This window comes from Phaethon aethereus (genome assembly GCF_964289735.1).
Source record: "Phaethon aethereus genome assembly, chromosome: 36".
Classification (NCBI taxonomy): Eukaryota; Metazoa; Chordata; class Aves; order Phaethontiformes; family Phaethontidae; genus Phaethon; species Phaethon aethereus.
Genome location: NC_138612.1, coordinates 114,735 through 137,420, shown reverse-complemented (window position 1 = coordinate 137,420; position 22,686 = coordinate 114,735). Strand labels below are relative to the sequence as shown.

Here is a 22,686-nt window from a genome sequence, read left to right as displayed (position 1 = left end):
GCAGGCGACCCCCAGGCTCTTGGAGATGCCAGGGCCAAGTGGGACCAGAAGGGGCCACAACGTTACGTGGCTATAGGGGATTCCCAGAATACAGGGACATGCGGGGTGCCATAGGGGAGCTCCAGCTATATGGGACACGTGGGACCCCAATGCCACACGCGGCTGTAGGGGATCCCCAGGACATAAGGGACTCACTGGCTGCAGGAGGCTTCAGGCAGCCCCGGTTATACGGGGCATAGGGACCCCGGCGCCCCGCCCACGTGGGCGGTGGGACCGCCCGGGCCACGCCCTTGTCACGTGCCGGCCGTGGGCGGGGCCATGCTCTGCTGCGCCTGCGCTTGGAGCACCGCGCACGTGCTGGGCCCGATGCCGTTCGGCAGCGTGAGGCGAGGCAGGCCGGGGGGAGCGGCGGCAGCGGGCACGTGACCCGGGGGGGCCTGGAGGGCATCACCTTCCCTCCGCCAGTGTGACCCGGGGGGCTTGGGGGGGCCTCACCCCCCTGGTGTGACCCGAGGGGGCCTGGGGGGCATCACCTTCCCTCCGCCAGTGTGACCCGGGGGGGCTTGGGGGGGCCTCACCCCCCTGGTGTGACCTGAGGGGGCCTGGGGGGCATCACCTTCCCCCTGCCAGTGTGACCCAGAGGGGCTTGGGGGGGCCTCACCCCCCTGGTGTGACCCGAGGGGGCCTGGGGGGCATCACCTTCCCCCTGCCAGTGTGACCCGGGGGGGGCCTGGGGGGCATCACCTTCCCCCTGCCAGTGTGACCCGGGGGGGCTTGGGGGGCCTCACCCCCCCCAGTGTGACACGGGGGGATCTGGGGGGGGGGGCCTCACCTTCCCCCCCTCAGTGTGACCTGGCCTCACCCCCCCCAGTGTGACCCTGGGGGGCATCACCTTCCCTCTGCCAGTGTGACCGGGGCGGGTTGGGGCCTTCCTCCCATGTCCCCCCGGGGCAGGCCTGCGGCCCATGTCCTCTCCTTGGTGGCCCCAGGCAGGGGATGTTTGTGGGTGCTTGGGCTGCCCCCCAGCCCTGGGGCATCAGGGCTGAGGGGGTGCCTCCACCATCCCGGTCCCCCCGACCCCGCGCACCTCCCCGTCCCCCAGGCCCTGCCGTCACCATGCCCCCGCGGCGCTCGGCCCGCATCCAGGGCGCCTCCTCCAGCTCTGGCTCCTCTGCCGGGCTGGGCACCGGCTCCAGCCCTGCAGCGGGGTCCGCTGGGGTGCAGAGCAGCTCCCCACGATCGCCACCAGCCCCTGACAGCCCGTGAGTGAGGGGCTGGGGAGGGTGGGGAGGTGGGAGCCCAGGCGGCCCCTGGCTGCACCCTGCTGCTGTGCCGTCCCTGCAGGGACCTCAGCAGTGGTGACTCTGGCAGCGACTTCGAGGACACGTTGCGGCCGCGTGGCAAGCGGGGACCCTACCGGGCAGGGAGCCATGGCCCCGTATGTCCTGCCCCCCCCCCGCTTCCAGCTGTGTCCCCCATTCTGGGACTGCTCCAAACCTCCGCCGTGTCCCCTCCTGCCAGGTCTCAAAGCGTCCCCGGAGGAGGGAGCCCAGCGGGGACAGGAGCAGTCTGGCTGCAAGCAACCCCGAGCAAAACACTCTCTTTGAGGCTGTCAGGTCGGCCAAGATTGCCGTCGAGGTAATTCCGCTCACACAGCACCCCGTGGGGCCCCAGCTGGCTCACGCAGGGGATGAAGGGACACGGGGGGCCACATGTGTCTCACGTGGGGGACTCGGGTGTCCCCGGCTGGTTGCTGTCCTGTGCCCGCAGACAGTGGTGGACGACTGGCTGGAGACCTACAAGCAGGACCGGGAGACAGGGTTCCTGGAGCTCGTCAACTTCATCATCCGCTCCTGCGGCTGCAGAGGTGGGGGGTCCCCACTGGGTGCTCTGTGCCCTCTGCGCTGCTGGTGGGCAGCCTGGGGACCCCTGTTTCACCCCTGGCTCCCCCGGCAGGCGTGGTGACCCTGGCGATGTTCAGGCACCTGCAGAACTCCCAGATCATCCAGCAGCTGACAGAGAAGTTTGAGGAGGTGCTGGGCGGGCTCGGGGGGAGGTGGCAGCGGGTACCAGCGGGGGACCCAGCTCACCCCGTCTCGCACAGGATTCAGCCGAGTATCCGCTCTCACTGGGCACCCAGCCCTGGCGCCGCTTCCGCGCCGGCTTCTGTGAGCTGGTGGCAGCGGTAGTGCGGCGGTGCCAGTACAGCATTGTCTACGACGAGTTCCTGATGGACGCCCTCATCTCCCTGCTCACCGGCCTCTCTGACTCCCAGGTGCGGGCTTTCCGCCACACCAGCACCCTGGCAGGTAGGCAGCTCCCCAGGAGGGCTCCCCGCGGGCTCTCCTTGGGGGTCCCCGCTCCCACCGCGCTGCCCTCCCAGCCCTGAAGCTGATGACGGCGCTGGTGAACGTGGCGCTGGGCGTGAGCCTGCACCAGGAGAACAACCAGCGGCAGTACGAGGCTGAGCGGAGCAAGGGGCCCGGCCGCCGGGCCACCGACAAGCTGGAGGCACTGCTGGAGAAACGCCGGGAGGTGAGCGTACTGGCAGGGGCTGGCCGGCCATGGCGGTGGCTGAGCCTCGCCTGAGCCCCGCTGTGTCCCCCCAGCTCCAGGAGCAGCAGGAGGAGATCGAGAACATGATGAATGCCATCTTCAAGGGCGTCTTTGTGCACCGCTACAGGTCGGGGCTGGCCCAGCAGCTCTGGAGTGGAGGGGGGTCTCATGCCTGGGAAGCAGGGGCATGAAGCGTGGTGTGGCCGGGCTGGGAGGGCAGGTGGGAGTGATGTGGGGACGGGGACGCGGCACCACTGGGGACTGTGGCATGAGCCGGGGCGTTGCCGCGCGTGGCAGAGATGTGGTGCCTGAGATCCGGGCCATCTGCATGGAGGAGCTGGGGACGTGGATGAGGAGCTACGCGGCCTCCTTCCTCACTGACGGCTACCTCAAGTACATCGGCTGGACCCTGCACGATAAGGTGGGCCAGGGGTGGGGGGCGGGGGGCCACGGGGCCAGGCCAGGGATCCCACCGATGGTCCCCGTCCCCGCAGCAGCGGGAGGTGCGCCTGCAGTGTGTGAAGGCGCTGCAGGGGCTGTACTGCCGCCGGGACACAGCCGCCCACATGGAGCTCTTCACCAGCCGCTTCAAGGTGAGCGAAGCCCCACGGGGGTCCCCCGGGTCCCTGCAGTGTGGGACTGACTGCACCCCGCATCCCCCTCGCCAGACCCGCATGGTGTCCATGGTGCTCGACAAGGAGCCCGACGTGGCCGTGGAGGTGGTGAAGCTGCTGACGCTGATGCTGGAGTGAGTGCGGGGCTGGGGGACCCGCGGTGGCACAGGGTCCTCCGGTGAGAGTGGGGACAGATGATGGGGCTGGAGGGCACCCGGGGGACGGGGTCCTGCTGTGAATGCAGGGCCCTGGGGACGCGGTCCCGCAGCAAGAACAGGGACGGGGGAGTGGGACTGGGGGCCGGGAGGAGCGGGGACCCCCACCATTCCTCATGCACAGGAACATGGAGGAGGCGCTGACGGAGGAGGACTGCCAGAGCGTCTACCCTGTGGTCTACGTCTCCAGCCGGGCGCTGGCCTCCGCCGCCGGGCTTTTCCTCTACCGCAGGTGAGCGAGGGCTGCTGCCTGCCGCGGCCCGGCCCGTGCCAGGGCCCGGCCCCTCGCCCATCTCTGCCCAGCCCCAGAGCTGCTGCTGAGACCCGGCCCCAGCCCCCACGAAAAGCCAAGCGTTTTCTGCCTGCCAGACCCTGACTCAGGCTCGGTTTCCTCCCCACTCCGCTGCGGGGAGCATCTGGCGGGCGGCCAGCGGAGGCCGGCAGACAGGCTACCTTCGTCACAGGCTCGTTAGCGCTGTCCTTAATGGGAGCGGGGCCTGGGGCAGCCGCATGCAGCCCCAGGTTCGCCGCGGGGCGAGCGCGAGCCCAGCACGCGCTGGGTCAGCTGCCCGTGGTCCCAGCCGCGTGTCCCGCTCACACGCTCGTGCTCTTGCGCCAGCCTTGGCGCGCTCGGCGCAGAGGGGGCTGGCGGCGCCGCGTTTATCTCGGCGCGGGCCTTGGCGGCTCTTGGCAGCGGCGGTGTTTGGGCTTGTCCTGGCCCCGTTCCCCGGCACATCTGGGGCGGTGGCAGCTGTGCGTGACGTCAGCCCGGGTCCTCCCTGTCCCCCCGGGGTTCGGGTGCCGCCCCAGGGTGGGGGCCGGGGGGAGGCCCCTGTGTCTGTGTCCCCCGGGTCTCTGGCCCCAGAGCAGGCGTATGTGGGTCCCCCATCCGTGTCCCCCGGGCTCCTGGTCCCTGCGTGTCCCCCAGCTCTGTCCCCAGCGCAGGGGGTACGTGGGACCCCCGCGTCCCTGACCCTTGGGGCGCTGTCCCTTGTACATCCTGCTCAGGTACTTGGGATCCCCGTGTCCATGTCCCCAGGGGCTCTGCCCCCCTCGCACCCGGTGTGGGCACACGGGACCCCCACCTGACCCTGTGCGCGTGTCCCCAGGCTGCTGGACCCCCAGCGAGAGGTGGGTAGGGAGCCGTCTCGCGATGGGGACAACAGGACCTTCTTCCGCCTGCTTCTGGCCTTCTTCATTGAGAGCGAGGTGAGAGCAGCCCCAGGGGGTGGGAGGGCAGGGGGGCCTCTGCGTGCCATGATGGTCCCCTGTCCCCCATCCCCAGCTCCACGAGCACGCAGCCTACTTGGTGGACAGCCTGTGGGACTGCGCCGGGCCTCGGCTGAGGGACTGGGAGGCCATCAGTGCTTTGCTGCTGGAGGAGTTGCCCACCGAGGGTACGGCACTACTGGGAGACACTGGAATGCGCTGGGACGTCACAGATGGGTTGCTGGAAGACACTGGGATATGCTGGGATGTCACTGGGAGACACTGGAATATGCTGGGATGTTGCTGGGACCAAGTAGGCTACATTGGAACGTGCTGGGACACTCTGGAGGTATACAGGGACGTTGCTGGGACACGCTGGGAGATGCTAGGATGCACTAGGGTGTATTGAGAGGCCACAGGGAGATGCTGTGGCGCTGCTGCAATGCGCTGGGATATACTGGAACATCACTGGAAGACAGCGGGGTTGCTGTGGGGCATCCTTGGCAGATGTCGGGACGTTGCTGGGAGATGCTGGGATGTGACGGGGAGACACGGGGGCAACACTGGAACATAGGAGGACATGCTGGCGTGTCACTGGGTTGCGTTGCGACATTGCTGGGGCAGTGGTGGGTGGTTGGAGGACATACTGGGGTTTGTTGGAATGCACTGGGACCTGCAGGGATGCCCTAGGACCCCTTGGCACAAGCAGAGGGAGTGCTGGGCCGCCCCCCCATTCCCCCCCCAGGCCTGGCGGACCGGCAGGAGAAGGCACTGGTGGAGATCCTGGCGGCCAGCGTGGTCCAGGCAGCCGAGGGGCACCCCCCGGTGGGCCGTGTCCCGGCCAAGAAGGTAACAGGGCTGGGGAGGGGGCAGGGGTTCCCCCTGGGCTGCCCTGAGCCTCCCCCTCTCTCCCCAGCCCTCTGCCCGGGAGCGCAAGGCGCAGGCGGAGGAGAGAACCCGGCTCACCCACTGCCTCATCCCAGCCCTGCCCCAGCTGCTGGCCAAGGTGAGGGGGACGAGGCCCCCCGCCGCCACCGCCGGGGGCCTGGGGGTCGGCGCTGACATCCCCCCTCCCCAGTTCTCGGCTGACGCTGAGAAGGCGGCTCCGCTCCTGGAGGTGCTACGCTGCTTCGACCTCAGCATCTACCGCACCGGGCGGCTGGAGAAGGTGCTGCTCCCCTGCGCCCTGGGCAGGATGCAGCCCCGCAGGGCTGGGGCAGAGCCGCGCTGCCCCTGGGACGTGGGACCGCGGGGCGGGCTGCTGACCGGTCCCCGGCTGTGCCCTTCGGGATGCTCGGTGTCCCTGTCCCCGCTGGGAGGCTGTGTGCCCTGTGCCCCCGCATCGAGGGGCTGTCCCTGTCTCCCCGGGGGGCCCACGGCCGTCCTTACCCCCTGCGGCGGGCCGCAAGTCCCCTTGTCCCCATGGGAGGCCCTGTCCCCCCCCGTCCCTGCCACAGCCCCCTCTCCCCGCAGCACTTGGAGCTGGTGCTGGGGCAGCTGCAGGAGGTGGTGGAGAAGCACACGGGGCAGGCGGTGCTGGCGGCCGCATCCCGCGCGCTCCACGCGCTCTGCGACCCCGAGCTCGCCCTGCACGGGCGCGGAGACCTGGTGCGCAGCCGCCTTGCCGACCAGCTGGCTGACAAGTTCCACCAGGAGGTCACCGAGCTGCTCCAGGTAGAGGGGACGTGAGAGGGACCACGGGGGCGGGGCTGGGGACCGCTGGGAACAGGATGGGGACCCGGAGATCAGGACCTGGACCTGGAGCCTGGGATGGAGCTCGGGCCCCCCCAGGGCAGGAACTCGGGCTCCAGAACGGGGCTGGGGACAGGAGAGGCACCAGGACCTGTATGTACAGCGGTGGCCCGGCCCGGGCTGTCGGCGGGGAGGAGATGGGTCAGGGAGCCAGAAAGGGAGCAGGGTGTCCCCAGCCTGGTGTGGACCCCCGCCCCTGCGCGGAGCATCCCCAGCCCTGTGTGGGGCGTCCCCAACTCTGGGCCCTGCCCAGGCCTCGTCTCTGGACGAGGAGGAGGTGTACAGCATGGCGGCCACGCTGAAGAGGATCTCCATCCTGTTCAAGTGAGTGGGGAGCCATGGGGCCGCACCACCCCTCTGCCCACGTGCCCAGGGGTCTCCCGGTATCCTTGTCCCCCTCCATGTGGCTCCCCTGTGCCCTGTCCTGTGACATCCTGTCCCTCTGCCCTGTGTGTCCCTGGCGCACTGTCCCCTGTGCTCTCCATGTCCCTGTGCAGTGGCATCCCATGTCCCCGTGTCTTGTCCCTTGGCCTGTGTGTTCCCTGCCCCGTCTGCTCCCCGTGGCTCTGTCCCCCAGCATCCTGTCCCCTGCCCCACACCTCCCCTCGCCCCTGCTGATGGCACTCTGTCCCTGCAGCGCCCACGACCTGACGCCCTGGCAGCTCTTCACGCCCTGCGCCCAGCTCCTGCAGCGCGCTGTGGACACGGGCGAGGTGCCCCCGCAGGTACCGCCGCCCTGGGGACACGGTGGCAACGCAGAGGGGACGCACGGGGCTCCTCAGCAGCGCGGCCATCCCTTGCCTGCATCCACCTCTGCAGGTCCTTGTTCCCACCATCACCTGCCTCCACTTCCACATCCTCTGGGAGCTCTCACGCCTGCCCAGCACCGATGTCCCTCAGGTGAACGGGTGGCACGGGGACGGCCGCGAGGACAACTTGGGGTGGCCCCCATGTCCCTAAAGGCCACGCTGTCCCCCTGCCCAGGAGCAGCTGCGGAGCCTGAAGACCAGAGTCGTGTCCTTCTGCTCACTGTGCCAGAGCTGCCTGTCCGATGTGGATGCCAGTGTCCGGGAGCAGGTACGCAGGGGCTGGGGGACGCAGGCGTGGGGGACGGGCCTGGCGCTGAGCCCATCTTCGTGCCCTCAGGCCTTTGTGGTGCTCAGCGACCTGCTGCTGGTGTTCGGGCCCCAGCTGCCGCAGGACGGGCGGGAGGTGCTGGTCCCACTGGTGCTGCTGCCCGATGCAGGGCTGCAGTCCCAGCTGGCCGCCTTCCTCATGGATCACGTCTTCCACCACACCTGCAGCCAGGACGAGCTCTCAGCCACGGGTATGTCCGCCCCACGCATCCCCGTGGTGTCCCCCCGGATGCCTGTCCCCGCACTGCCTCCTCCTGTCTCCACAGAGGACAGCGAGAGCCGCATCGAGGAGCTGCACCAGCGCCGGGTGCTCCTGGCCGGCTTCTGCAAACTCATCATCTACAACGTGCTGGAGCTCAGTGCCGCCTCCGACGTCTTCAAGCACTACGCCAAGGTGGGGGGGCACACGGGGGCTGTCCTGCTGGCCCCGCAACGGCTTGGGGACATCGGGCCCTGTCATCTCCTCCACAGTTTTACAGCGACTACGGGGACATCATCAAAGAGACGCTGAACTGTACCCGGCAGATCAACCGGCAGGAGTGGGCTCGCACCCTGCTGCTCAGCTTGCAGCAGGTACAGCACCGGCTGGGGGCTCTGGGGGTCCCTGGTGTTGTCCAGAAGGCTCTGAGGGTCTCTGGGAGGTCTCCAGGGGAGTCTACGGGTCTTTGGGGTGCTCTGGGAAGGTCAGGGAGGCTCCAGGAGATGTGGATGGGGTTCGGGGGGCTGTCCCTGAAGAGGTCCAGGGCTCCAGGAGGCTTTACGGGGGATTCTGTGAGACTCGAGGCAGGAGGACAGCCAGGAAGCTTTGGGGGTTCCCGGGAGGTCTGGGGTTCTCCAAGGGGGTCCAGCACTGACCCTCTGCCCCTGCGCAGCTGATGACGGAGCTGCTGCTGCAGCAGGGCCCCGAGATCCGGGCGGCTGAGGCTTTCCTCGAGATCCGGGACTTGGCACGGCGTTTCTCCCTCCTCTTCAGCCTCCACCAGCTCCGCAACCGCCCAGCGCTGCTGAGCATGCACAAGTGCGAGGGGCCGGGGGGCTGGGGAGGGCTGGGGGGCCGGGTTGGGGCTCAGCCTCCCCCCTCACCCCTCTGCCCCAGCCAGGGAGGGGATCCAGTTCGCCTTCCAGGAGCCTCCAGGCCCTGGGCCGGGCCTGCCGCCCCTCAACCTGCCATTCCTGGAGGTGCTGAGCGAGTTCTCGCCCCGGCTGCTGCGCCCCGACAAGGCTCTGCTGTGAGTGCGGCGGGGCACGGGTTCCTGGGGGCCGGGGAGGTGTCCCATTCGGGTCCTCCAGGGCCATGTGGGCTGCTCAGTGGGGTCCTCACGGTCCACGTGGGGTCCCCTGGGACCATGTGGGGTCTCTGGGCACCTGCAGGTCCCTGATGCCATGTCACCCACCGTGTCCCCCCTCTCCCCCCACAGCTTGGCCTACCTGGAGAAGATGTGCCAGGAGCAGCGGTGGCTGGCGCCGCGGGATGCGCCGTGGCCATCCCTTGTCACCTACCGCAACTCCCTGCAGCCGCAGGAGGAGGGGGGCTCAGTGAGCAGCCGCAGCACAGCCCCCCACCCACGCCCCTCACCCGGCTCCGCTGCCAAGAGACCCCGCGTGGACGGTGAGGCGGGGGCTGAGCCCTGGAGGACCCCGTGCCCTGGGGGCTGTGCCACCTGCAGCACCCAGGCTGGGTTGTGCAGGGCTGGGGGGGGCTTGTCCCGCTCTGTCCCTCGCTGGGGTGACCCCAGCTGGAGGCTGGGACCAGTCTGAGGCTCCCCAGTACAGAGCGAGGGTCACTGTGGGGCAGGGAGCGGAGAGGTGGCAAAGGGGGGGCTTGTGTCAGTTCCGTCACCTCTGCCGCAGCCAGACTGCCCTTGGGAGGGGACGGGACAGGGTGTGGGGATGGGGACAGGACTCGGGGACAAGGATGAGGCTCAAGGATGGGGACAGGCTCTGGGGCTGGGGATAGGGTGTGGGGATGGGGCAGGGGTCCCTGTGCTCAGCTCCTTCCCACAGCCCCCTCGGAGCGTCCCAACTCCAGCCCATGGCCGAGCAGCCGCCTCCCCAGCCCAGCCCTGACCTCCACCGCGCTGCGGGGCGGCCCCCGGCCCCTGCTGCCCCGGCTGCCCACACGAGACCTCAGCTCCGACCCCAGCCCCCTGCAGAGGTGAGTGACTGGGCTGGGGGCGAGCGCCCCCAAACCGGGTGCCCCCCACCTAGGGTCTCCCCCTGATTCCCTGTCCTTTCCTCCCGCAGCAGCTCCCTGTCCCGCCAGCGCAGCGGGATGACCCAGTGAGTGAGGGCTGGGGCACAGGGTGGGTATGGGAGGGACCGGGACTGCCGGGGGGGCATGGGGTGGGCACCAGAGGGGGACCAGGGTGGGCACTGGGGCTGCGGAGGGAGAGTCTGGGGGGGTGTCCTCCATCTTCCACCTCCCTCCCTTCCTCACTTCTCCCCCAGGCTCAGCCTGATGGTGGAGGAGGAGGAGGAGGAGGAGGAGGAGGAGGAAGAGGTGACGATTGAAGAGGAGAGCAGTGAGGAGGACATCCCAGACCAGGACAGGGTGAGGCCACCCCCCAAGGCTCCCCCCCAGCCCCTTGCCCCTGTAGGCATGGGGCCAGCAGCACCCTGGGGTGCCTCTACCCCACCCAGCCCCAGCCTGTTTCCCCAGGCTCTGCTGGCCCCCCAGGACCGGCTCCGGGACCTCTTTGACTCCACCATCCTGGGCATTGAGGTGAGCTGTGGGGAATGCACAGCGGGCCTGGGGGCAGTGGGAGCCCGAAGGAGAGCCCTCCCCCCACTTTGGGGGTGTCTCACAGGACCCCTCTCCCCACAGGACGCCTGAGCGAGGGAGCCCCAGCGGCACAGAGGAGTTTGGTGCCTGTTTATTGTTGTTACAAGCCCAAATCTGGGGGAGCCTGGCTCCCCGGGCCCCGTTTGGTGACAGTTAATAAATACTTGGTTGACAGCCAGCGTCAGGGTGCGGGTTCCCGGCGTTGGGGGTCCGCAGGGCGGGGGTCTCGCGGGGGGTCCCTGCTCAGAGGCGCAGCACGTAGGAGTCGCTGTGGGTGAGATAGCGCACCCAGCGCTGGGGGGCCCCGGCCGGCGCCGGCAGCCGCACGAAGCGGACGTGCAGCCCCGAGCAGGCGTGCGCGGGCAGCTCGAAGGCCAGGTTGGCCGGGCCCAGCTCCAGCAGCGACGCGCGGCTCAGCCCCGGCACCTCCAGCTGCGGGGAGGGCGCAGTGATGCCGGGGGCGGCGCGGGACACCGGCTCCCCGCCCGGCCCTGGGCCCCTCAAAGGGGCCCCCCCAAAGGGGACGCGGGTCTCTGCCCGTCCCCCCCGAAGGGGACGCGGGTTCCTGCCCAGTGGTCACCCCCCCACGAGGGACAGGTCTCCAAGAAGGGTCCCTGCCCATCCCCGAGCCCCAGGGGCCCTCCTTGCCCGGCCCCCCGCACCCCTCGGCCCCCCAGCCCTCACCTTGAAGAGCGCGGAGAGCTGTGACCCGCCCTGGCAGCGTGGGATGTCCCAGCGGATGGACTTGGTGCCGGGCTGCAGCTCGGCCGTCTGCTCGGGGCTGCTCAGCTCCTGCGCCAGGCTGGGGGGGCACAGGGGGTGAGGGGCTGACAAGGTGGTGGACAGCCCCAGCCCCACAAATGCTGGCACCCACCTGCTCACCCCCTTGGGCACAGGCAGCTGCAGGCAGACGTTGAGGGCTTGGCTGCAATTTGGCCGGGGGGGGGCAGGTGAGGGGCTGGGCTCTGCCATGGCCCCCACAGCCCCCACGGGCACCTACCTCTTGGGGGGTAGGTCACAGCGGAGCTTCAGGTACAGCCGGAGCCTGCAGGGAAACGGGGATGGTCAGAATTGGGGTCAGCCCCCAGGGATGATCAGAAGGGGGGGTGATCCCCCGCCCCCCGCTCACCTCCCCGTGGGGTCCTGGTCCACGGTGGGGAAGAGGCGGAAGGGCAGCGGCGAGGGGATGTCGTCCGCCAGCTGGTACTGCATGAGCGTGAGCTGGGGGAGACGGGGCTCAGGGGGGGCTCTGGTAGCCCCCCCACGTCTCCCAGTGTCCCCCGGTGTCCCTCACCTCCCCCTGGCTTGGGGTGACCTTCAGGACCCTCCGCTCTCGAACTCGTCCAGCTTGACTGAGCTGTGGAAGGCGCATTCGTCCACCCGGACGGCTGTGCCGTAGCCTGGGGGGGCAGAGAAGGGCGCTACAGGGGGAGGGGGGAGAAGCAGGGGGTAGGATGGTGCTGGGGGGGCAGCCAGGGTTGTTAGGGGGGTGCTGGGGGGCAGAGGTGGGTATCCGGGGGGGCTCACCCCGCAGCTCTGACTTGCCCACGCAGAACTCCTCCGTCAGCCCGATGCGCATCTCTGTGGGGACACGGGACGGTGCAGAAGGGGGGGGACAGCGAGGGCTCTCCCCGACCCCTGGTACCCCAACCCCGGCCCGCCCTTACCCACACAGCTGGGCAGGTAGCACTTGAGGCGGATTTCGCCCTGGACGTCCACCTTCATGGGTGTCCCCTGGGGAGAGGGGACGCCGGCTGAGCTGGGGTGGGTAAGACTTCGGGGGAACACGGGGGTCCCAGGGGGTGGGAGGGGCCCGGGGGTGGTGGGCAGAGCCAAAGCACCCAGGGGACATGGGGACGTGCTTGGGGGACGCGCTGAGGGGCAGGGGGAGGCACAGGGCAGGGTGTCCCCGTCCCCACTCACGTTGGCGGCGATGACCACCGTCAGCCTCTCCACCACGTCCACGAAGACCTCATTCCTGGTGCCCTGCGGCCGGGGCGGGGAGTCAAGGTCGGAGGAGGGACAACAGCGGGACACAGGGACACCTGGGGGCTCCTACCTGCTCCCCCCGCGGCGGCAGCACGGGGCGGCTGGCAGCCGAGCCGGGGGCCACCCTGCTCTGCTGCGTCTCGGCGCCGAACTGCAACGACATGGTGGGGGGCACAGGGTTTGGGCACCCCAGCTGGGCAGGGGAGGATGGGGGGGGCGTTGGGGTGTCCCCAGGTCCTCACCAGCCCAATGGAGCCCAGGTCGAGGAGGCTGAAGGGTTTGGTGGCCACGGGCTCGGTGTGCATGAAGTTGCGCAGCACCTCGGGCGCCGTGGTCTGGACATAGCCGTAGTCCTGGGGGGCCAGGGGGTTGTCACCCCCCTGAAGCTGTCCCGTGTGGCCCCCGGGGTGTCCTCTGCACCCTGTTGGAACTGTCCCCTGTCCCCTTCCCTCTGGGATGTCACAACTGGGTGTTCCAGGGGCGTCCCCGTCACCCCCTGAGATGTCCCCAGCCATAAGGGGGTCCCCACCATCCCAAGGGGTGTCCTCAGCCCCATGAGGTGTCCCCAGTGCTCCCCGGCGTGTCCCCCATTCCCTCCAGGGAGTTCTCACCACGCCAAGGTGTCCTCTCTCCCCCCGTAGGGTGTCCCCAGCACCCCCCCGCCTGTGCCCAGCTCCCCCCCCCAGCCTGTGCCCACCAGCATCTCATCCAGCAGCTCATAGATGAGGGCGAAGTTGAGGCTGACGTTCTTCTCGCTGAGGGGCCCGCAGAAGTCCCGCAGCAGCGTCACCAGCCTGCGGCAGGACCCGCACCCATCAGGGGGTCCCTGTCACCCCCGCTGTCTCCCCCAGCTCCCCCCGTACCTGTTGAGGAACTCCACCAGGGTGAAGGGGGACGCGTCCGGCGTTGTGGTGGCCACGAAGTAGAGCCCTGCATGCCGCACGTGGACAAAGTGCCAGCCCTCGTGTGCCTGGGGGAGGAGTGGAGCCGTGACCCCCGTGGGACCCCCACAGAGCCCCCCATGTCGCCCTCGCCCCCCCCTTACCATGAAGACAGGGGCCTGGTCCCCTGGCAGCGAGGTGATCCGGCGGTAGAAGGTGTCGGCAAGGTCCGTGCTGGTGCTGCTGGTCTCCCCGCGGACTAGAGGGGGTTAAGGAGAATGGGGGCGATACGGGGGGGGGGGGGGTGTGCGTGGGGAGCCCCTCAAGCGGGGGGACCCCCGGGTGTGCAGGGGGTGGAGGATACAGTCCTTGTGGATGAGCCGGTCGCCCTTGGAGGAGAGGATGAAAATCTGGGACAGCATCGCCGGGCTGGAGAGATGGGGGGGGTTGGCGTGAGCCCCCAAGGCCCTGCACCCCCCCGAGCTCTGCACACCCCGAAGCTGCCTGTCCGAGACCCCCAGAACCCTATGCCCCCCCCTCCCGGGCCCGCACCCCGAGATGTGCCCACCCACAGGGCTCAGCAGCCCCCAAGCTCCCCGCCGACGCCTCATCCCTCCAAGCCCCCACCCCAGCATCCCCCGCGTTGCCCCCGGCCGCGGCCCCTTTAAGGACGGGCGTGCGCAGGGCCCTTCCGGGTCCCCCCGAACCTGCGTCCCGCCTGGCGGGTGGCGGTCACATGACACTGCCGAAAGGGGCGTGGCCCGGGCCGGGCAGCTGCGCGCCGCCGAAGGCGTGGCCTGCGCCGGACTGGGCACCGGCGGTCACGTGGTGCCGGTTTTCGCGCCACTTTTGGTTGCGGCGGCGGGACCGGGATTGACCCTCGCGGTGCACCGGCACCAGCCCTGCGGGGACCCGAACCGGCACCGGCACCAGCATCGCCCCTGCGGGGACCCGAGCCGGCACCGGCACCAGCACCAGCATCGCCCCGGCGGGGACCCGAACCGGCACCGGCACCAGCCCTGCGGGGACCCGAACCGGCACCGGCCCCGGCCTGACCCGGCCATGGCGCCGCGCGACTACGCTGCCGAGAAAGGTGCGGGCCGGCTCGGCTCGGCTCCGGGGCCCGGCCGGGGCGCCGTGACCGAGACCGCCCCTTCTTCCGCCAGAGAAGGCGAAGCGGTTCCTGCAGGACTTCTACCGCGATGGCGCCGACGGCGGCAAGGAGTTCCCGTACCGGGAGCAGCTGGTGAGAGCGGCCGTGAGGCGCCTCGAGCCGCCTCGGGGTCCCCGCGTGTCCCGCCCCCCCTCCCCGTGTCGGCTGGGCCCCCTCGTCACAGCCGCAGCCCCCCCCCGCCATGGCAGCCGGGGGTCCCTCCCGTCACCCTGCCCCGGCTGGGGTCCCGCCCCGCCCCCGCGGTCCCCGCGGCCGGTTCGGGGTCCCCGCGCCCCCCACGGCCCGCTCGCCCCCCGCAGACGGCGCTGGCGCACCGGGAGCGCGCGGTGCTGTACGTGGCGCTGGACGACGTGGCGGAGGACGACCCCGAGCTGGCCGAGGCCGTCTGCGACAACGCCAAGCGCTACAGCCGCCTCTTCGCCGACGCCGTCCACGAGCTGCTGCCGCTCTACAAGGAGCACGAGGTGGGGGCTCGCCGGGCAGGCGGGGGGCGGCGGCCCCCCCGACGTCCCCCCCTGACGTCCCCCCGTCCTGTGCCCCCGCGTCCCCAGGTGTCCCGCAAGGACGTGCTCGACGTGTACATCGAGCACCGGCTGCTGCTGGAGCAGCGGGGCCGGGACGCGGGGGACGCCCGCAGCCCCCAGAACCAGTACCCCCCTGAGCTGCTGCGGCGCTTGTGAGTGTGAGAGGGGCCGTGTCCCCCCTGCATCCCGCTCCGACCCTGGCCCTGCTGCCCGCCGGGCCCGGTGTCTCCTCTAACCCCCCTCCCCTGGGACCCCGTTCCGTCCCTGCGTGTGGACGCTCCCTTACCCCCGTTCCCGTCCCTGCCTCCCCTCTAACCGTGGCCCTTTCCGTCCCCCGCCGTCCCCAGTGAGCTGTACTTCAAGGCGCCCTCCACCGCCAAAGCCCGGGTGGTCCGTGACGTCAAGGCCGACTGCATCGGGAAGCTGGTGACCGTCCGTGGCATCGTCACCCGCGTCACCGAGGTCAAGCCCATGATGGTGGTGGCCACCTACAGCTGCGACCAGTGCGGGGCCGAGACCTACCAGCCTGTAAGCGCGGTGGAGGGGCCCCGGGGTGGGTGGGCGTGGGGGTCCTGGTCAGCCCGAGCCCACCCCCGTGGCTCTCCCCAGATCCAGTCACCCACCTTCATGCCGCTGCTGATGTGCCCGAGCCGCGAGTGCCAGACGAACCGCTCGGGGGGGCGGCTCTACCTGCAGAGCCGCGGCTCCAAGTTCATCAAGTTCCAGGAGCTGAAGATGCAGGAGCACGTGAGTTGGGGGACCCCCGGCACGTCCCTGTGAGCCCCAGCTGCAACCGGAGGGTCCCGTCTCCCCCGGGTCTCCTCCTCCGGCTCTGTCAGGGAGGTGGCGGCGGTGGTGCAGTGCCACTGTGTCACCTCCCCAGGGCCTCACGGAGCTTGGGGGCTGTGGTGGCCTCAGGGTCCCAGGCTGGGGAGCCCCAAGTCAGCCCCAGCCTCCCCCTGAGGTTTCCCCAGCGTGGGCTGGAGGGGGACAGTCCTCCCCCGGCCAGTACAACCCACCCCAGCGTTGTCACCACCGGAGACAAGAAGGTGACATGTCCGCGTGGCTCTGTCCTGCCCGGTCCGCCCCAGTCCGTTCTGGTGCGGGGGTGGTTTGGGGACTGGGACAGAGTCCCAGGTGCCGCCGTCCCCAGCCCCGTCTATCCCCCCAGACGGACCAGGTGCCAGTGGGGCACCTTCCCCGCTCCATCAGCGTGGCCGTGCACGGGGAGAACACGCGCCTGGCCCAGCCCGGGGACCACGTCAGCGTCACCGGGGTCTTCCTGCCGCTGCTGAAGACCGGCTTCCGCCAGATGGCCCAGGCAAGCACCGAGGCGGTGGGCGGGGGGCTGTGGCAGGGACCCCCGGCCGCCACCAGCCCACCACCCCCCTCCTCTCCCCCAGGGCTTGCTCTCCGAGACCTACCTGGAGGCCCACTGCATCGTGAAGATGAACAAGAGCGAGGAGGACGAGTCGGGAGCCGGGGAGCTGAGCGAGGAGGAGCTCCGGCAGATCACAGGTGAGGCCACCGGGCACCCGGGACGTGCCTGGCCGGGGGCGAGCGGAGCCCGGGGCCGCCCCACGGCGGGGCAGGCGGCCGCCCCACGGCTTCCCTCGCCGCTTTCACAGAGGAGGACTTCTACGACAAGCTGGCCTCCTCCATCGCCCCCGAGATCTATGGCCACGAGGACGTGAAGAAGGCGCTGCTGCTGCTGCTGGTGGGCGGCGTGGATCGCAGCCCCCGTGGCATGAAGATCCGGGGTGAGGCCGTAGGCTGCGCCGGGGCGGGGGCTCTGCCGCGGTGCCCCTCCCTCGTGCCGGCTCGGGGGGGCCGGGAGATCGGGGGCAGCGGGGTGGGGCGTGGGGTCAGCCTCGAGGGGCCGCAGGGGGAACGGGCAGCGGCAGGATTTGGGACGGGAGCAGGTTTTACCCCCCCGCGGACTCGCCTCCCCCTTCTCCCCCCGCCAGGGAACATCAACATCTGCCTCATGGGCGACCCCGGCGTGGCCAAGTCGCAGCTCCTGTCCTACATCGACCGCCTGGCGCCGCGCAGTGAGTGTGGGGCCGCGGGGGGGGCGGAGGGTGCCCGCGCCCCCCCCCCTCACCCCGCCGCTCCCCTCTGCCCCCAGGCCAGTACACGACGGGCCGGGGCTCCTCGGGCGTGGGGCTGACGGCGGCCGTGCTGCGCGACCCGCTGACGGGGGAGCTGGCGCTGGAGGGGGGTGCGCTGGTGCTGGCCGACCGGGGCGTCTGCTGCATCGACGAGTTCGACAAGATGCTGGAGGCCGACCGCACGGCCATCCACGAGGTGATGGAGCAGCAGAGCATCTCCATCGCCAAGGCGGGCGTGCTGGCCACCCTCAACGCCCGCTGCGCCATCCTGGCCGCCGCCAACCCCGCCTACGGCCGCTACAACCCCAAGCGCAGCCTGGAGCACAACGTCCAGCTGCCCGCCGCCCTCCTCTCCCGCTTCGACTTGCTCTGGCTCATCCAGGACCGCCCCGACCGCGACAACGACCTGCGGTAAGCGCGGGGGGCGGCCGAGGGGCGGGCGTGGGGCTGGGGGCCAGGCAGGGAGCTATGGGGTGAGCGCCGGGGAGGCCGTGGGGCACGCGAGGGGCTGGGCTGGAGGGAGGGTGGGACCCCCATGGGGCTGGGCTGGGAGTTGTGGGGCAGCCCTGGCCCCGCTGCCAGCCCCTCTCTGCCCCACAGCCTGGCCCAGCACATCACCTACGTGCACCAGCACAGCCGCCAGCCCCCCTGCTCCTTCCAGCAGCTTGACATGAAGCTCATGAGGTGAGAGAGGCCGCGGGGGGCCGCGGGCGCTGCCCCCCGGCCCCGCCGGCCCCTGAGCCCGCCGGTCCCGCAGGCGCTACATCGCCATGTGCAAGCGGAAGCAGCCGGCGGTGCCGGAGGCTTTGGCCGACTACATCACGGCGGCTTACGTGGAGATGCGGAAGGAGGCCTGGGCCAGCAAGGACACGACCTACACCTCGGCGCGCACCTTGCTGGGCATCCTGCGCCTGGCCACCGCCCTGGTGAGCCCCGGCGGAGCCCCCGGGGCACGGCCAGCCTGGGGCGGGCGTCCCCTCCCGTCCCCCGGTGTCCCCCCCCAGGAGGACCCCCATGCCGCTCACCCCCCTGCTCCCGCAGGCCCGGCTGCGGCTGGTGGACGTGGTGGAGAAGGAGGACGTGAACGAAGCCATGAGGCTCATGGAGATGTCGAAGGACTCGCTGCTGGGGGACAAGGGCCAGCAGAGCCGGTGAGCAGGGGACCCGTGGGGCCAGCGCCCGGCCCTGGGCCCCAGCCTGCCAGGAAGGGGGTGGCGGCGTGGGGGGAGCCCCGGCCCTCTTCCCTTGTCCCTGGGGTCGCCGTGGGGTGGGTGGGGAGGAGCCCTGTCCCCTCCCCGGGGAGGCAGCGGCAGCCCCTGACCCCCGCGTGTCCCCCCCAGGGTGCAGCGTCCGGCCGACGCCATCTTCGCGGCGGTGCGGGAGCTGGTGGGGGGCCAGGGCCGGGCCGTGCCCTACACCGAGGCCCTGCAGCGCTGCCTGGCCAAGGGCTTCACCCCCGCCCAGGTCCAGGCCGCGCTGCAGGAGTACGAGGAGCTCAACGTGCTGCAGGTCAACCCCGCCCGCACCCGCATCACCTTCGTCTGAGGGGGCACGCGCAGGGCTGCCCCATGGCCCTGCCCCGGGCAGGGGGACGAGGACGCGCGGGGGGCAGCTCTCGGGGCCCCTCGCCTGCTCCCGACCTGCTCCCCTTGTTCCAGCTTCTTCCCAAGTGTTTTTTTTAGCAATAAAAAGGCTTTTCTTACTGTTCCCGCGCTGCCACCAGCCAGGACCGCGCTCCCCTGGGCCCCCGCTCGCCCGGGACATCAGACGAGGCTGGCGCCGCACTTCTTCCCATCCCGGAGCTGATTTATTGGGGGCGGGCCCAGGAGCGGGGCCGCAGTCCTGGTGCGGGGGTTCCCCAGCCCCGGGGGCTCTCAGGGCCTGGCTGGGGGTTCCCTGGTAGGGTCCCCCCGCTAGAAGAAGAGCCCCCGCATGCGGCGGCCGATGCCCTGCCGGTCGTAGAGGATGTTGAACTTGTTGACGAACTGGTTCATGGTGTTGCAGGTCTTGGTGATGGTGCCCAGGTAGGCCATCAGCCCCACGTCGTTGCATTGCTGGGGGGGGGGGGACACACACAGGGGTTACTGGGCTGCATTTGCCCCCCCCCAGCTCCATCCCCCCCAGCTGCAGCTGCCCAGTGGCTACCAGCACCAGCGGCAGAGCAGACACAGCTCTGCTCCTGCTGGGACGTTGCGCTCGGCCCCCCCCCGCGGACTGGGGACACCCCCAGCCCCCCAGAGCTGTCACTCACGTCGTAGAAGTCGGTCTTGAACTTGTCGGTGCTGAGGACGGGCAGGCAGTGGCACAGGGCGTAGGCTTCGCGCAGGATCTCGTGGTTGAAAGGCACCTCGCCTGTGGGGATCGCGTCAGCCTCGGGGATCCGGGGGACAGCCCTGGGGCCCTCCTGGGCAGAGGGGACAGTCCTTCTCCCTTGGGGACAGTCCTCCTTCCCTGGGCCCCCTCCAGGGACAAGCCTGCCCCAGCCCCGCTCCCGGACAGCCCTGTCGGCGTCCCCCAGTGAGGGGGAGAGCGCGGTCGCTGTCCCCGGGGCCGTGGGGATACGTCCCCGTCCCCGACTCACCGGCCTCGGAGGCCCGCACGTACTCCAGGATCAGCTTGACGCGGCTGTGCAGCATCTTGATGGCGCTGTGCTGCGCGATGAGGTGCTCGGCCACTGCCGGGGGTGAGCCCAGTTCTGTCCCGTGTCCCCACCGCCCCCCCGGCTGGCTCCAGCCCCTCCAGGCAGCCCAAGGGCCGCGTTCCTGCGGCTCCCGTCCTCGTGCCCTGTGTCTCTGCTGCCATTTCCCCGCGCCCCCCCCCCGGCCCTGGGACCCGTCCCCAGCCCGTGTGAGCCCCTCCCTGGTCCCCTCCACGTCCCCAACCTGTGGAGTTCTCCCCGCTGCCGGTCGCCGTCATTCGGGCCACGTGGTCGACCCCGATACGCTCGGCCTCCTCGGTGGCCAGCGTGTAGGTCAGCTCCGCAAAGAGCATCGTGGCCTGGGGGGGCACGACAGCACTGTGGTCCCCCCAAACACTCCTTGCACCCCCAGAATCCCTATGACCTCAAACAACCACCCCAGCCCCACCAAGTGATGCCCCAGGCCTCTCCCCAGCCCCAATACACCCCCTGAATCCCCCCCATGGCACTCCGGGATCCCCAGTAGACCCCATCAACCGCATCGCCCCCCTCCCCCCAAACTTTCAGAAGCCCCCCAGGCCCCAGGCAACTCCTAGACCCCTAAGAAACCCCCCCAGCCCCATCCCACGCCCAGCACTGACTTACCTCCCCGTTGATGATATCAATGACGGACTCAAAGACGCTGACTGGCAACTGAAGGCAAAGAGAAATAAAATGTCTTTGTGGGGGCCCAGACCCACACTGGGGGGTCCTGGGGCCCCCCCATATGCCAGGGCTCCTTCCCACCCACCCCACTCACATCTGTGTGCTTCGTCATGGGGTTCAGTTTGAGGAAGAGGGGGCTCTCGATGATCTCACACACCTGTGGCACGGGGGGGTGTCAGGATGGGGTGCGCACCCTTGTCACCTGCTGCAGCCCCCCCTCACCTGCCCCCCCCCGCCCCCTGGAGCCCCCCCTGACACTCACCTGCTTGTGGACGTGGATGTCAGAGGGGTCGGGGGGGCCCCCGGTCGTGTACCAGCCCAGGAACTCCAGCTCCTTGAACACCTGCTTGACTGGGGAGGGACGCGGGAGCCAAAGTTTGGCAGGGGAACCCATCAACCCCCCATGCCCAATCTGGGGGCGGGGGGGGCCCCACAGACCGCCTGAGAGCAGCAGACTCACACAGCCCCCCCCAAACAGGCTTTATCACCTCCCTCCCAAGACATGCCCTCAAAAGCAGCTCAGGTCTGTCCCCAGGACCCCCCCCAGACAGCCCAGGATCCCGACAGGGCGGCCCAGCACCCCCCAGGACCCCCCCAGGACCGCCGCACCCCCCTCACACTGCTCCTCCTTGGTGTAGTAGTACTCCTTGTCGATGAGCACGTGCCCGTCCACCGTGTGCGAGAGCAGCTCGAAGGAATTCATCACCTCGATGTTGCGGCCCTCCTGCCGCCCGATGAGGGCCCCGATCACTGCAGGGACGGGGTGGGGCACGGGGGACCATCACCAGGACTCAGGTGGTGCCACCGACTGCCCTGACCCAGACCTGTGCCAGCCTCAGCCTTGGCCTTGTGCTGGCGGGGGGCCCTGAACTGGCCCCAGGCACCGGGTGAGGCCAAGCCAGGGGCTGTGGGGAGCACACGGAGACGACCCTGGGGACATGGGGGCCAGGCCAGGGGGGTGTGGGTGGTCGCAGGGGGGCTGTGGAGGACCCCGGGGGGCCGTGAGGGTTGCTGGGGGGCTCCAGAGAGGCCACAGAGGAGCTATGGAGAGTCCCCAGGGGGCTGGGGGGGACCTGGGAGTCCTCTGGGGGGCCACAGGGGACCCTGGGGGGCTGCAGTGGGGGCTACGGAGGGGCCCAGAGGGCTGTGGGGGACCCTGGGGGGCCACAGGGGATCCTAGGGGGCTGCAGTGGAGGCTATGGAGGGGCCCAGAGGGCTGTGGGGGACACTGGGGGGCTGCAGTGGGTGCCCCTGGGAGGTCACGGGGGACCCTGGGGAGCTGCAGTGGGGGCTACAGAGGGGCCCAGAGGGCTGTGGGGGACCCTGGGGGGCCATGGGAGCCTCTGGGGGGATGCAAGGGACCCTGGGGGGCTGCAGTGGGGGCTATGAAGGAGCCCAGAGGGCTGTGGGGGACCCTGGGGGGTCACAGGGAACTCTGGGGGGACTGCAGTGGGTGCCCCCGGGGGATCACAGGGAACCCTAGGGGGCTGCAGTGGGGGCTGCAGGTACCTTGTCCGGGGCGCCCCTCCTGCGAGCGCATGCGGATCCAGTGGTCGGAGATGTTGAGGATGACGAGCGGGTGCAGGGCCACCGAGACGCTGCCCGTCACCCCCCCGGCCATCACCGAGGGGGCGGCTGCGGGGCGGCATTAGCGGGCTGGGAGCCGGGGCGGGGCCACGGCGCACGACCCGGTGTGGAGGCGGGGCCAGCGGAATAGGGGTGGAGCAACGGCACAGGGTGTGGTCAGAGTCCAGGGGCGGGTCCCCGTGGGTTGTGGGCGGGGCAAAACCACGGGGGCGGGTCCCGTGGGGCTGTGGGCGGGGCAAAAACCGAGGGGCGGGCCCCGGGGGGTATGGGCGGAGAAAGGATACAAGGGCGGGTCTCCGGGGTTGTGGGTGGGGAAAAGCCGCGGGGGCGGGGTCAGGCAAAGGCAGCGGGGCCCGGTGCGGCGACCGGCCGGTCGAGGTGGTCCCGGTGCAGCCCCGGGCCGGCGGCGCCGATCCCGTATGGCGGGGCGACCCCGCGGGCGGTACCTGCCGCGTCCACCTCCATCCCGCCGGCCCCGTTGCTCCCCGCCGCGGAGGAAGAGGCGCCGGCCGCCGCCGCCGCCATCTTGGCTCGGCCTGTCCCTGCCCGGCCGCCGTACGCAGCGGCTTACGCATGCGCGGAAAGGAAGGGCGGGGCGAGGGCACGCATGCGCTGTGGCTCAGGGCCGCCGGCGCATGCGTAAGGCGGCGGGGCGGGTAGGAGGGGGGCGGGTAGGAGGGAGGCGGGTAGGAGGGAGGCGGGTAGGAGGGAGGCGGGTAGGAGGGAGGCGGGTAGGAGGGAGGCGGGTAGGAGGGAGGCGGGTAGGAGGGAGGCGGGTAGGAGGGAGGCGGGTAGGAGGGAGGCGGGTAGGAG

At 70.5% G+C, this 22,686-nt stretch overlaps 4 protein-coding genes across 4 annotated transcripts; 2 read left to right on the top strand and 2 right to left on the bottom strand.

The window, feature by feature from the left end:
* Positions 1-1,958: 1,958 nt before the first annotated feature.
* STAG3 (STAG3 cohesin complex component) lies at positions 1,959-10,315 on the top strand (the record flags this gene model as incomplete). The annotated part of the gene is made up of 29 exons (XM_082012354.1): positions 1,959-2,033; positions 2,105-2,309; positions 2,384-2,535; positions 2,610-2,683; positions 2,854-2,977; positions 3,051-3,149; positions 3,225-3,304; positions 3,510-3,617; positions 4,495-4,594; positions 4,671-4,782; positions 5,340-5,443; positions 5,511-5,600; positions 5,673-5,762; positions 6,068-6,268; positions 6,588-6,670; positions 6,984-7,071; positions 7,166-7,246; positions 7,331-7,423; positions 7,493-7,673; positions 7,749-7,876; positions 7,954-8,055; positions 8,355-8,500; positions 8,583-8,711; positions 8,901-9,091; positions 9,487-9,637; positions 9,727-9,762; positions 9,931-10,033; positions 10,142-10,204; positions 10,307-10,315. Exons 1-29 carry the CDS (start codon positions 1,974-1,976, stop codon positions 10,313-10,315), a joined length of 3,183 nt encoding a protein of 1,060 aa, XP_081868480.1. The 5' UTR covers positions 1,959-1,973.
* A 192-nt stretch (positions 10,316-10,507) lies between these two features.
* On the bottom strand, positions 10,508-13,556 carry AP4M1 (adaptor related protein complex 4 subunit mu 1; the record flags this gene model as incomplete). Its single annotated transcript, XM_082012347.1, is given in 16 exon segments — positions 10,508-10,696; positions 10,949-11,066; positions 11,139-11,189; positions 11,265-11,309; positions 11,394-11,485; positions 11,559-11,593; positions 11,596-11,664; positions 11,792-11,845; positions 11,932-11,998; positions 12,188-12,250; positions 12,324-12,404; positions 12,496-12,606; positions 12,951-13,047; positions 13,117-13,223; positions 13,299-13,393; positions 13,499-13,556. Coding segments are annotated over 16 exon segments (1,332 nt in total).
* A 640-nt stretch (positions 13,557-14,196) lies between these two features.
* MCM7 (minichromosome maintenance complex component 7) lies at positions 14,197-18,488 on the top strand (the record flags this gene model as incomplete). Its single annotated transcript, XM_082012346.1, has 15 exons — positions 14,197-14,227; positions 14,301-14,380; positions 14,608-14,772; positions 14,860-14,984; positions 15,180-15,360; positions 15,442-15,579; positions 16,004-16,153; positions 16,236-16,350; positions 16,461-16,592; positions 16,800-16,883; positions 16,961-17,354; positions 17,544-17,627; positions 17,701-17,869; positions 17,985-18,094; positions 18,284-18,488. The coding sequence occupies 15 exons, from the start codon at positions 14,197-14,199 to the stop codon at positions 18,486-18,488; spliced, it is 2,163 nt and encodes a 720-aa protein (XP_081868472.1).
* Positions 18,489-18,775: 287 nt separating this feature from the next.
* On the bottom strand, positions 18,776-22,431 carry COPS6 (COP9 signalosome subunit 6). Its single transcript, XM_082012345.1, has 10 exons — positions 22,320-22,431; positions 21,796-21,921; positions 20,905-21,036; positions 20,549-20,637; positions 20,381-20,443; positions 20,227-20,274; positions 19,826-19,940; positions 19,525-19,617; positions 19,195-19,295; positions 18,776-18,997 (listed from the first exon to the last, which is right to left on the bottom strand). Exons 1-10 carry the CDS (start codon positions 22,396-22,398, stop codon positions 18,857-18,859), a joined length of 987 nt encoding a protein of 328 aa, XP_081868471.1. The 5' UTR covers positions 22,399-22,431; the 3' UTR covers positions 18,776-18,856.
* Between the last annotated feature and the right edge of the window lie 255 nt (positions 22,432-22,686).

What these genes read in the sequence shown, in the direction of transcription:
- COPS6 (XM_082012345.1), bottom strand. Translation starts at nt 22,398, where the DNA reads ATGGCGGCGGCGGCGGCCGGCGCCTCTTCCTCCGCGGCGGGGAGCAAC. An exon ending in CGTGCGGGCCTCCGAGGCCG is followed by an intron (nt 19,296 to 19,524) that starts GTGAGTCGGGGA and finishes CGATCCCCACAG; the next exon opens with GCGAGGTGCCTTTCAACCAC. An exon ending in TCAAGACCGACTTCTACGAC is followed by an intron (nt 18,998 to 19,194) that starts GTGAGTGACAGC and finishes CCCCCCCCCCAG; the next exon opens with CAATGCAACGACGTGGGGCT.